At 45.9% G+C, this 12024-nt stretch overlaps 1 protein-coding gene across 1 annotated transcript in view; it reads right to left on the bottom strand.

Moving 5' to 3' along the window:
• The window catches only part of Igfbp7 (insulin like growth factor binding protein 7), a 61723-nt gene extending 54979 nt beyond the window's left edge, over positions 1 to 6744 (bottom strand). Inside the window, exon 1 of the mRNA XM_020171812.2 lies at positions 6208 to 6744. Coding sequence (XP_020027401.1) covers positions 6208 to 6682 — 475 coding nt within the window. The 5' untranslated portion in view covers positions 6683 to 6744. The remainder of the gene's footprint in view (positions 1 to 6207) is intronic.
• Positions 6745 to 12024: the final 5280 nt, after the last annotated feature.

Here is a 12024-nt window from a genome sequence, read left to right as displayed (position 1 = left end):
TGTTACTAAGAACAAGATGTTGTTTGTTCTACAACGAAAAGCACAGATGAGGTCAGATCATGTGTGGGGCAGCTGGAGGTGAAGGAAGCGCTACAATCTTATCCACTGGGAGAAGGAATTTAGAATAAGGGAGGCCGGCTGCCTTTGGACCGTGCCCAAAATAAGGGAGGTTGGCTGCCCTTGGACTCTACCCAAGGGTGTTTGTCATTGAACTATCCAACAGAGAGCCTTATAAGGCAGTTTCTTCTAGGAGGCACGTCTGCAGTGGACCCTGAGGGCAGGCTCTAGGGACAGGATGGCAATCTCATTTCAGGAGGTCAGTAAATGCCTGCTCAGTTCATCCTTCCATCTCAGAGCTGGAGAGTACAAAGGACTGGAAAGTTATAAACCCTGCTGCATTTGCTGCCCTCCTCAGAGGTTATTCCTCAACTTTCCCACTGAGATTCTCATGACCATGTTACAGTACTCAACAGTTTTTACTGGAAAGTTCTTCCTGCTGTGTAATCCAAATGTGCTTGGGGCAATTTAATTCCAGGCTTTTAAATTCTATTTCCTTGGAGAATTATAGAACAGTCAGGTATCTTCCATTCAATGACTAATTTCCCAGCTATGAAGAAACATTAACTGGTTCACTGGATTACTTTTCTCTAAAAGGATCTTAAGTCCTTCAACATCTGTTTTTTTTCAAGGTTGCCCATTTTCTTTTTCAAGCTGCTCCAGCTTCTCAAATCCTTCCTACAAGGCAGTGATTAAAACTGGGTAAAGTGATAATGAAGAACTGGAGATTCACTCACCATTCTAGAAATTTCTATGCTCAGAAAGGACATGTGAGGCCAGAAAAGTTTGAAAGGCATTTTACTGCACTGGGACAGACTCTCAGGGATGTGATTTTTTTTCTCTTTCTGATCTGAAAGTGGAGAGAGAGTGATGGGGATTGGAGGTAGGGAAGAGCCTCCCGAAAGAAGTAATTTGAAGTGACGAGTAACTTGTGATTTGAAGGAGGATTTGGCTAGTACAAGCCAACTCCAGGGCACTGTGAGCAGTGCCTAGTAAGATAAAGCCTGGGACTTTGTCTAAGCTGTCCCAAACAGCTTAGAAGATCTGAGAGACAGTAAGGGCCTTGTGAGGAAGGAGCCTGGACACCTGCAGGGATTATGGCAGCTCCCCAGTGGATGTCTCTGGCTGCAGTCTTCTTAACTGACAAGTAAAAACTATGTACTCTTGGTGTACATGATGTTTTGATGTACATGTGCACTGTGGAATGGGTAAATCAGACTATTTAGCATGTACGTTCCCTCACATACTTGTGTGTGTGCGTGCGTAAGTGTGTGAGTGTGTGTGGTGAGAACACTTAACATCTATTCTTTAATCAATTTCAAGTGGACAGCATATGGCTATTATTTATTGTCACCATGATGTACCACAGAGCTCTTAATTTTTTCCTCCTGACTGAAATTTTGTGTCTTTTGACCATCATCTCCCAATCTCCCTCACCACCCCCACCAACCAATCCAGGCTCTGGTAACCACCACTTTACTCTCTGCTCCTATGAATTTGACTTTTTGAGGTTCCACATAAAAGGGACAGCTTGTATTTGTCTTGCTGTGCCTAGCTTATTTCACTTAGTGTGTCTTCCATATCACTGTGCTGTCACAAATGACAGGACTTTCTTCTTTTTTAAGGTACATCGCCTATGTGTAGCACATTTTCATTCCTCCTAGCCAGCTCTTGTGTCCCTGTTTCATCAGGACATTTCTCTTCCACAGTGGCATCTCCATTTCACAGATCTGGATCCCCTCCTTGGGGCTCCCAGCCTGTCTCTGGGGTATGACTGAGTTAATTTAACAAAGCATCACACTGCCTTGTACTACCCCAAGAAAAGCCAAACCATGAACAACTTCATTTGACTTTGGAACCCCTGTGTCTCAACTTTCGGTGATGTCCACAGATTCACTGAATGATAGTAAAAAATAGAGGCATTTAAATGATAAGTTATCAACCTTAAAATGAGTGTAAAATGAATTTCTCAAAGAATGAATGTTGAAAAAATATTTAGTGGTACTGGGATTTGAACTCAGGGCCTCCCACTTGCTAGGCAGGTGCTCTTAACACTTCAACAATGCCTCCACACCCTTTTTTTACTTTATTTTTTGGATAGGGTCTCAAGCTTTTTTCTAGGCTGGCCTCAGATCTTGATCCTCCTACCTATGCCTCCTGGGTAGCTAGGATTACAGGTGTGAGCCACCATGACTGGCCTTGAAAATCAAACTCTTTACTGAAGCTTTTTTCCATTTACAAAGCAGCTTCTGGACTTAATTCTAGCCAACAATGGAATGTGGAAATGTTGGGGTATGAGAGGGAAAGTGAGCATCTACAGTTAGAGTTTAAGATAGTTGAGGAGAGGAAGATGATCAACATCAGATGAATTCCCTGGCTGAGACTCCAGGAAGGCAGAAGATGCAAGGAGAAAAGAGCAGACAGGAGTGTCCACTGCCCACATTTCCAAATGGGAGGGAAACTTTGCTAACAGGACTCCTTCTTTGATCAGCAAATATATGCAAAGCATCCAACTATTAGGCAGTCATTGCATTCGTACAGATGGAGTCACTCTTTTACCATGCTCACAGTGTAGCGGGGAAGACAGACATTCAGAGCCCTTCTGAGACAGTGGGGAAGGTCTATAGCAGCAGAGCCTATTCTCTGCTCAGCCCAATGGCCTTGCTGTCCTCTTGTTGGGTCCTTAGCATCTTGGTTTGGCTCTGTCCTCATCACTTGATACTGCTCACTCATTCCTAGCCCCAGTACTAGTTCCCTGTTGTAATTCTTCACAGTCTGCACAATTATGAGGAAATATCCATGTACTTGTTTCTACCTAAAGCTTACACTATGCCATGAGAAAGAGACAGTGTCAATTTTATTCAAGGCTGCTTACCCCAAGACAAGAAGAGTGCGGGTCAATTCATATATTCATTCACTCACCCATTCATCCATCCAATGTGTGTCTGAAACATATGCTATGTGCCAGGCACTGATCTGGGTGCTTGGGGGGTATATGAAGCAACAACACTCCCTTTCCTCATGGAGTTTACTCTCTGGCTGCATAATAGCAATAATTCATGTTCATCAAGTGCTTTTCGTGGGTAATTTTCATGACATTTAATCTTTACAACAACTCTATGACATCATTGCAGTTATGATCCCCATTTTACAAGTGAGAAAAACCCACAGGCAGGGAGGTCAAGTAACTTGCTCAAGGCTAGAGTGGGAAAGTGGTAGAGTTAAGATTCCCACAGGGGAGTTGGGTTCTAGAGTCCCTCATTTCAGCTGCTCTCCCATAACGCCTGTTGTACACATACTGTCACAGCATGTGTGCAGTATTTGTTAAAACAAAGGTGGGGTGCTGAATAATGCTAGGAGAGCAAGGACATCATGATGGGGCAGGGAGAGAGTCAGATGCTTTACAGAGGAAATGACAAGACCCTGGACTGGGGGTGTGGCTCAAGTAGTAGACTACCTGCCTAGCAAGCAAAGTATGAGGCCCTGAGTTCAATCCCCTAGTTGTGCCAAAAAAAAAAGGTGACAAGATCCTTGAAGGCTAGATGAGAGGTCAAGGTGGATAGCTAAGTGAGGGAGAGTACGCGGAGGTGTGCGTACAGGTGGGGTGTAGGTAGGGAGGCATTCCACACAGATGGCACAGCATCTGTGAAGGCATGTGGAGTCATGAAGAAGCAGGCAGTGTTGAAGTAAGAACGGCAGACACATCTTGTGGCTGGAGCATCAAGGAGATTGGTAAGAAGAGGCCAAAATTGTGAAGACCTTTCTAATCTTTGGTAGGCAGGCTGAACTTGGTCTTAAAGGAACTAAGAATTCAGATTCTTAAGAATGACACTCTGGTTCCATAAATAAGAATTAATTCTAAAGGAGAAAAGGAAATGGTACCCAAAGGTGTCAAAGTGACTGAAATGAGATTACCAAAGAATTCAGATTTAAAAGTCCATGACCTAAAGATGTAAACAAGAATCGGAATAGAGAATCACTGTGTTCACTTCCATCAATGCCATTTTATTACATGCCTTGGCTTCTCTGTATCAACTTCTTTTTATTAAACCGAGTTGTCAGATCCCTCCTTCCAGTTACCCATGACTGCAAGGACCTCAGTAAGATCTAAATTCACAATGACAGCTTCAAGATTTGAGATTATTAGCTCATTATTTTTCAAATAGATTTTCGAGCAGATGGCTTCGCCTTCCGGAGATTCAGGGAGGGTGCACCAAGAGTTTACAACCTGTACACATACAGCAAGATCAGATTTGCCTTATGCATTCCTGCCTACACAGCCTCTAGCAGTGTAGACACAAGCAAGATGCTCAATAAATGTATGTTAAATGAGGCCAGAAAAGCAGATTGAACCACACGAATCCTACAACAACTCTTCCCCACAATAGTCAAGCATAATTCAACTTTCTTTCGAGGACAGAAATGGTTGGAGGAACTTAGAAAACGCGTTTCTTATTCTTTGCAAAGACCTACTACTAAATGGGATAGAAGTACATGGCACTGTGTCGTTTTCATCTCTAACTGTCAAAACGCATCAGAAGCCAGGAGAAATCCCCTTCAGAGACCAGACCCTGTCCATCTCAGCTTAGGGAGAGAAGAAAAGCTAAGAATTTACATCGGGGTTTCTAGTTTTAGATATTATATCTCCAAACTCTTCCCAAATGTAAAGAAAAGCCAGGTTCATACCCTCAAAAGGTTTCTGGTCTGGAGCGGTGCTAGGAGGTAGATGTCCAAGATAATGAAGTGCTGGGTTCCTGTGACTACTGGTCATCATATTTTACCATCATACTGTGTGAGTGTTGAGAGAAGTAAGCAGGAGGAGAGAGAAAGGAATATAAGGAGCTACAAAGGAGAAAATGACAACACTTGAAACAATCACCAGGCTGATGTCCTGCTCTGATCAGGCAAGAACTAGTGGTTTTGAAAGACTGGGGATGGGGGGTAGAATTCGCCCTTGAAATGTTTATAAGAAAATTTCAACATTTGGAACGAATTACTAAAAGATGCACATTTCTCTTGGTGCAATCCAAAGGGACGAAGGGTTGTTTCTATGGGAAATCCACAGCTACACGGATTATTTGGGGTTGTGATTTGTATGCTTACAGCAATGATGCTATAAATAGCTGACAGTGAGTTGCACCATTTAAGGCTTTCAATAGTGAACTTTGAAATGAATGACACACAGCCTATTAGAATATGGACTTCTGGGAAAAGTGCTAAAGAAAGAATTGTTACTTGGAAATGTTGGAGGAAGTATGAACTGTGCGAAAGAAGCAATAGCGTCTTTCATCTCAGTAGCCTTGCCGGCCCTCCCCTTTCCCCTTTCTACCTTGGCTGGGCCCAGGAGAGCAGCTGCCAACACTGGATTTCTAACTTTCCCTTGAAAATACTGCTGATGGAAAATGTTATTTCAGGATTTTTTTTTTTTGCAAGTCGGAATTTTATTTTCCCCATTTCATTTATGGCAAGTTTGGACATGTATGGAATAAAATAAACAAGACTTCGTAAAGGCATTCCCGCTGAACGGGGCATACTAGGGGCAAGTTAAGCAAAAAAACCAAAAACCAAACCAAAAAAAAACCAAGAGGGAAAAAAAAAGTCACAAAGTTCACAACATAAATTACACTGTTAAGAGATTCTTCAAAGTTTGTATTTGATTTTTGCCCACAAATATAATTAGCTAGCTAGATAACTGAGAATTGGTAAATTTTAGCAAGTGAATATTAAAAATTATAAAACACAATTTAAAAATTCTTGCAATCGAGTCAATTAAAGAAGAAACAAACAACTTTGTGACACTCCCTCCCTTTCATCATCATCAGCTCCGCCCCCTCCACATCCCCCAGTCCAGAAAGAGAGGAGAAAATGAATCTCTGGTTTCCCGCTCTTGCGACTGGACTTGACCCTGTGACTATTCACAGCTGCGTGAGCTTTGGGGTGGAGGAGGCTGAGGCTTTTCTACAGATACACCCGGTCCTGCGGCTTCTCACTTTCCTAGCGCACGCACCAAACTCAAAACAAGAGCAGCGCGAGAGAGGCAGGGAGGCGTGGTCCTGGCTCCTGGCCTCCCCTCCCACCTGTCCCCAGGGTCGCGGGTGGCAGGAGGGGCGGGTAGCGGGTCGCGCGCACAGAGGAAGCGCTGGTGCCCACCTTGCTCGCAGGTCCCCTTGCTGACCTGGGTGATGGCCTTGTCGCCGCGGCTCTCGGCGCGCAGGCTGGCGGCGCGCAGCTGGCAGCCGCTGGCGTAGGTGTGGCCGTCGCTGCCGCACACGGGGTAGCGGCTCTTGCACACGCACACGCCGCTCACCACCGCGCCGCCGGCTGCTGCCCCCGCCTTACCCTTCCGCCTCTTGCGGCTCTTCACGCACTCCATGCCCGGCGCGCAGTGCCCCCTGCCGGCGCCGCCGCCCCCGCACGCCTCGCCCTCGCCGCGGGCGCACACCGGGCAGCAGCCGCACGCGTCGCGGGTCTCGCCCAGCGGGCAGCCCTGCGGGGGCAGCGCCGGGCAGGCGGCGGGCTCGCAGGGGCCGCAGGCGTCCGAAGAGGAGGAAGAGGAGAGGGGCAGGAGCAGGAGCAGCAGCCCGGCGGCGCCGAGGAGCAGGGCGCGCAGCGGCGGCCGCTCCATGGCGGGGTGGGTGGTGGCGGTGGCGGTGGTGGTGGCGGCGGCGGGAGCGCGAGTGAACGCGCGGACCGGGCCGCCCCGAGCCTTAAACCCGCAGCCCCGCCCGGCCAGGCCGCCGAACCCCTCCCTCCCCGGGGCGGTGAGACGCGGCCGCCCCGCCCGCCCCGCGTGCCGAACTTGGCCGCGCACCCCGCCGGCTCCGGCTCAGCCCTCGGCCCCCAGCCCCGCGGGAACCCCCAGCCCTTCAGGGATCGCCCCGCAGTGACTGCGTCCCCTTCATCCTCGGGGGCTCTCCTTACTGCTCCGGACACTTCTTTTTTTTAAAAAATTATTGTTGTACTAGGGGTACATTGTGACATTTACAAAAGTTCTTACAATAGATCATAGCTCATACTTCTACTTTCTGATAACGTCCACGACCTTCAGTCGGCCTAGCGGTTCACGGGTTCAATTCTCCGTGGACCTGGGACTTGGAGTAGTGATTACGCTTTAGTTTGGGAAGCTCTTTTAAGACATTTGAAAGAAAGGTGTATTTTGCGTCCCCTTTGGTCACAAGCCAGGTGTGGCTTGGGTGCCAGGCAGTGAGGACAAATCTTTGCTGCGTGAGACAGGAATCCTCGTAAAAGCCGGGTCATTGTCTTAAGTTTTTGGGTTTTTTTTGTTGTTTGTTTTTCGCGCTGCCCTGGGGTTTGAACTCAGGGCCTCGCGCTCCCAGCCCCAAGTTTGTACTCCACTGTGTTGGATTTCCATCAAACCTCTGTGCAGCCGGAGTAGCAGGGATCCCAGCTCCTCAGTGAAGGTACCACCGAGACACCTTGAGCCATCCCACACCCGCTATCTTTACCATCATTCCCGTAGGTTTTTTTATATAAAGGATTCCTCAATCTCTTTGTGAGGTGTTCGCAAACTCATCAAAGGCTTTCCTCAACAATATTGGCCCTTATCACTTCCTATGCAGGCACCAAAGTTGTGTCCTTTTTTTTGGGGGGGGCGGCGTTACTGGGGTTTAAACTCAAGAGCTCATGCGTTGCTTAGGCAGGCACTCTACCACTTGAGCCACTCCGCCAGCCCCTTTTTGTGTTGGGTTTTTTCGAGATAGGGTCTAGGGAACTATTACCCTGGGCTGGTCTCGAACTGAGATCCTCCTGATTGCTGCCTCCACAGTAGCTAGGGTTACAGGTGTGAGCCACAGGCATCCCGCTAATTGTGTCCATTTTGAAACTGCATCCATAACACTGTAGTGTGTATCATTCTGCATGTCACATTTTAGTTCATTTTCTCTTGGCATAAATGCAAGGATTTATAGGATTGCTAACTGAAAGCAAGAACTAAAGTTCACAATTCTATCAGTAATGTATGCCTCTGGGGTCTTCTAGGATCATCATTGTAAACTTTTTGAAAATTGAATAATTAAAACCCCGAGGATGGGGGTGGCAAACACTCTCCCATCCAGAAAACATGACACTGCTCTGTAGCATATTCTAGAAAGGTGGCACCTTTTTGAAAGGCCATTGACATGACAGTTGTTTGAAAAACAATGAAAAGTCTTTAGAGCAAAGTCTTCCTAAATATTCTTGCCTTTGTTCCCTAGTAAGAAATGCAGTTTGCACAACTCACTACACAGCCCTAATCAGGCCACATGCAGACAGTGTGCTATTTACTGTTTGAGTTCAGTTTTATTTATTCACTGATCAAAATCCACTAAGCTGATTCTACCTCTGTGGAATATGACTATTGTGATTACCCCTCATAGCTTCAGAGTCTCCAGATGTGGCCCTTGAGCAGTTTACCTGCCCTGCAAGGTCACAATAGGATCTGTTTGGGGTGGGACAGGTAGGCGGTGAGTAGGAAAGGAAGATAACTAATAAAGGTGCTCTCCTGGAGGCCAGGCTCTGTGTGTGTGTGTGTGTGTGTGTGTGTGTGTGAGAGAGAGAGAGAGAGAGAGAGAGAGAGAGAGAGAAAGAGAGAGAGAGAGAGAGATTGGCACGGGCTGCTCTGCTGTGGAGCTGTCCCTCAGTGTGTGAAGACAGTGCAAGCATTGGAACAGTCAGGTCCCTCTGGGGGGCCCTGGCTGCTCAGCAAGCAAAACTAGCAATCAGGATTCCCTTTGCTGAAGGGACATCTAGCCTGTGATAGTGCCTGTCAAGCAGAGGACTTGAAAACAGAAAGAGATGTGATTATTCAAAGAAAGGAGAAAAGGAAGGAAATGGAGCCTTTAAAGAGAAAATTGACAACTTCCTTCCAGAGAGATGTACCTTCTCAGCTTCAATTTTAGGAGGTGAGGTCCCGGATGTGGAGACAGGATCGTGGCATCTGCAAATAGAAACAAGTTTGCCTCTTCTTAATCCGGGGCCTTTTCTTTCTTTTTCTTGCATAATTGCCGTGGTTAGCTCCTCCAGGACTTTGTTGAATAGAAGCAGGTAACATGGACATCCTTGTCATGGTTTCAACTTTAGATGGAAAGTTTTAGTATTTCTCCATTGAGTATGAGGTTAGGGGCAGGTTTTTCACAGTTGGTTTTAACAGCTTGAGGAAATTGCTTTCTATCCCCCGTTTGGTGAGCATTTTTATCATGAAGGGATGTTGAATGTTGTCAAATACCAGTTCTGCATTTTTTGAGATGATAACTAAAGATGCATCTTACTCTGTTTATAGGCTGTATTCCATTACTTTATTTTTGAATGTTAAATCACACTTGCATTCCTGGGATAAATCCAACTTGGTCATAGTGTGTACCCCTTTTTGTATGTTTCTGGAGTTGATTTGCTAATATTTTGTTGAAGATTCTTGTATCAATATAAGAGGTACTGGTTTCTAGTTTTCTTGTGATGTCTTTGTCTGGTTTTGGTGTCACAGTAATAGTGGCATAGGATAGTGAGTTAGGAGGTGTTCCGGGTCTTCCATTTTTTGGGAAGCATTTGTGAAGAATTGGTATTAATTCTTCTTTAAATATTTGGTAGCCTTATCTAGTAAAGCCATCTAGGTCTCGGCTTTTCTTTGTGGGAAGTTTATGGTTACTAATTCATTTTTAATCTGTCTCTCTCTCTCGCTGTCTCTTGTTTTTGAGATGGGTTTCACTATGTACCCCAGGTTGACCTTGAGTTTGGAATCCTTCTGCCTCTGCCTCCCTAGTGCTGGCATTTTAGGTATGAACCACCATGTCCAGTTCCCAGTCTCTGTACTTATCATGGGTCTGTGTTAGTTTGCTGGGGCTACGATAACAAAGCACTGCAGACTGGGTGGCTTAAAGAACAGAAATGCGTTTCTCACAGTCCTGGGAGCTAGGAGCCCAAGATCAAGGTGCCAGCAGTGTTAGTTTCCTTGCAGGGCCACAAGGGAAAGTTCTGTTCCAGACCTCTCTCCTCGGCTTATAGATGGCCACCTTCTTGCTCTCTGTCTACATGCTCAGCCTTTTATGCATGCACCAGCTACTGACAGACTCCAGAAGAAACAGAAACTAAAAATAGACCTGAGTTGAACCATGTCTCTTACTTTCCTAAAGCCAATGTGTTGAAGCCCTAAACGCTAGCACTTCAAAATATGACTGTTTTTGGAGGCAGAGTCTTTAAAGAGATGATGAAGTTAAAATGAGAGCATTAGGGTAGGGCTCTAATCCAATACGAACAGAGACTTTTTGAAGAAGAAAGAGGAGATTCCTGAGATTCCTGAGATGTGTGTACACACAGGGGAAAGGTCAGTGAGGACACCGTGAGAAGGCCAGGGAGGGAGGCCTCAGGAGAAACCAAACCTGACACACCTTGATCTTGGATTTCCAGCTTCCAAGATTGTGTCAAAATAAATTTGTCATGTGGTATTTTGTTACAGCAGCAATAACAAACTAATACATATACCCCATAACCAGCTAGTTCAGTGACGTTAGAGAGGAGAAGCTCAGAGTGTTCTTTCTCTTCCCTTTCCCCTTCTTCCTTCAGATCTTCCCTGCCTACTCTCAAGGCTAGGGTTAAGGAGAACTGGGGGAGGGGATAAATGCTACATCTACGAATCTGGCTATTTATAACCTTTCATTATTGGTTGTTGTGGATAATTGGTGTGAGGCAAAGACTAGCTGTCTTGTTGAGCCCAGGTGTTAATTTCTTGAAGGACCAGTTAATGCCTCTTCACTGCATGGTTCACTGGGACAGGAGAAAAGACAAAAGCTGCCCCTGATGTCCAGGAACAGAGCCAACCTCACAGCTAGAGTGCAGTGTTACTACAAATTGACCTGACATGAACAGTGAGGCCTCAGCATCGTTGCAAACCCAGCTGATGCTCACTGCTGGACCATGCTGTTCTGCTGGACATAAACAATCTCACAGAACATCCTCTTCAGACAAGACCACCATGCCACCCATAAAGCACCAAGCACCTGCTGCTCATTAAGCCAGACTGCTGCTATACTAACTACAGCTTTATCTCTCTCCAGCTGCCTTGCCTACAGATAAGATGTACTGGGGTACAGTGGTCCCCCTTATCTGTGACCCTCAGTGGATGTTTGAAACCTTGGATAGTACCAAACTCTGGATGTACAGTGTTTTTCTCTATTCATATGTTCCTGTGAAAAAGTTTAACTTATAAATTAGGCGTAGTAATAGGTTACCAAATTCTATAACAGGCTTTTTCTAATGCTTTTTTACAGAGACACCCCATAGTTTAAGATGGTGTCCATTTTGACTTTCTGTGATGAGTAATAAACTTATTCAACTATAGGTGTGTCAGCTGGGAGTGGTGGCACACACTTGTAATTCTAGCATTTAGGAGAGTGAGACAGGAGGATCCAGAGTTCCAGGCTAGTCTAGGCTGCATAGTGAGTTCAAGGTCAGCCTAGGCTATATTGAGACCCTGTCTCAAAAGAAAAAAACCCAATCAATCAACTATAGGTGCATCTCTGGTGACCTTTGACTGAAGGCCAAAGACACATGAGAGAGTTGCCCTTTAGTCTCATCTTTTCTACCCAGCAGCTCATCCATCCCTGAACCCAGTCCAGAACGTTTTGATAAAAGGCTTTGAACTTGGTGAGTGTCCTTCTGGTGGGACATTTCTAAGACTTCTCAGGCCAGCGGACTTCTTTGCATGAGGGGAACACTAGTGCTGTGCTCCTTGTCCCTGCTGTATCCCTCTATGTTGGGCCAGCACGGGGGTGGATGCAGGACTGCCTCTCCAGCAGATCTAACTGGGGAATGAAGTACTTGTCTCCTTTTCTTGCAAATATCACAATCTCTTGGCTCCTCCCTTCTTGCTTAGATCTTGAGTCTGGACTCTCATTCACCCCAACCTGCTTTTCTAGTATATGTGTGTGGTGGTGTGGGTGGGGAAATTGAATTGTTTGTAATAGGGACATTTAGCGT

This window comes from Castor canadensis, chromosome 9 (genome assembly GCF_047511655.1).
Source record: "Castor canadensis chromosome 9, mCasCan1.hap1v2, whole genome shotgun sequence".
NCBI lineage: Eukaryota > Metazoa > Chordata > Mammalia > Rodentia > Castoridae > Castor > Castor canadensis.
The sequence above is the reverse complement of the archived record's forward strand: the minus strand, read 5'-3'. Positions and strand labels throughout refer to the sequence as shown.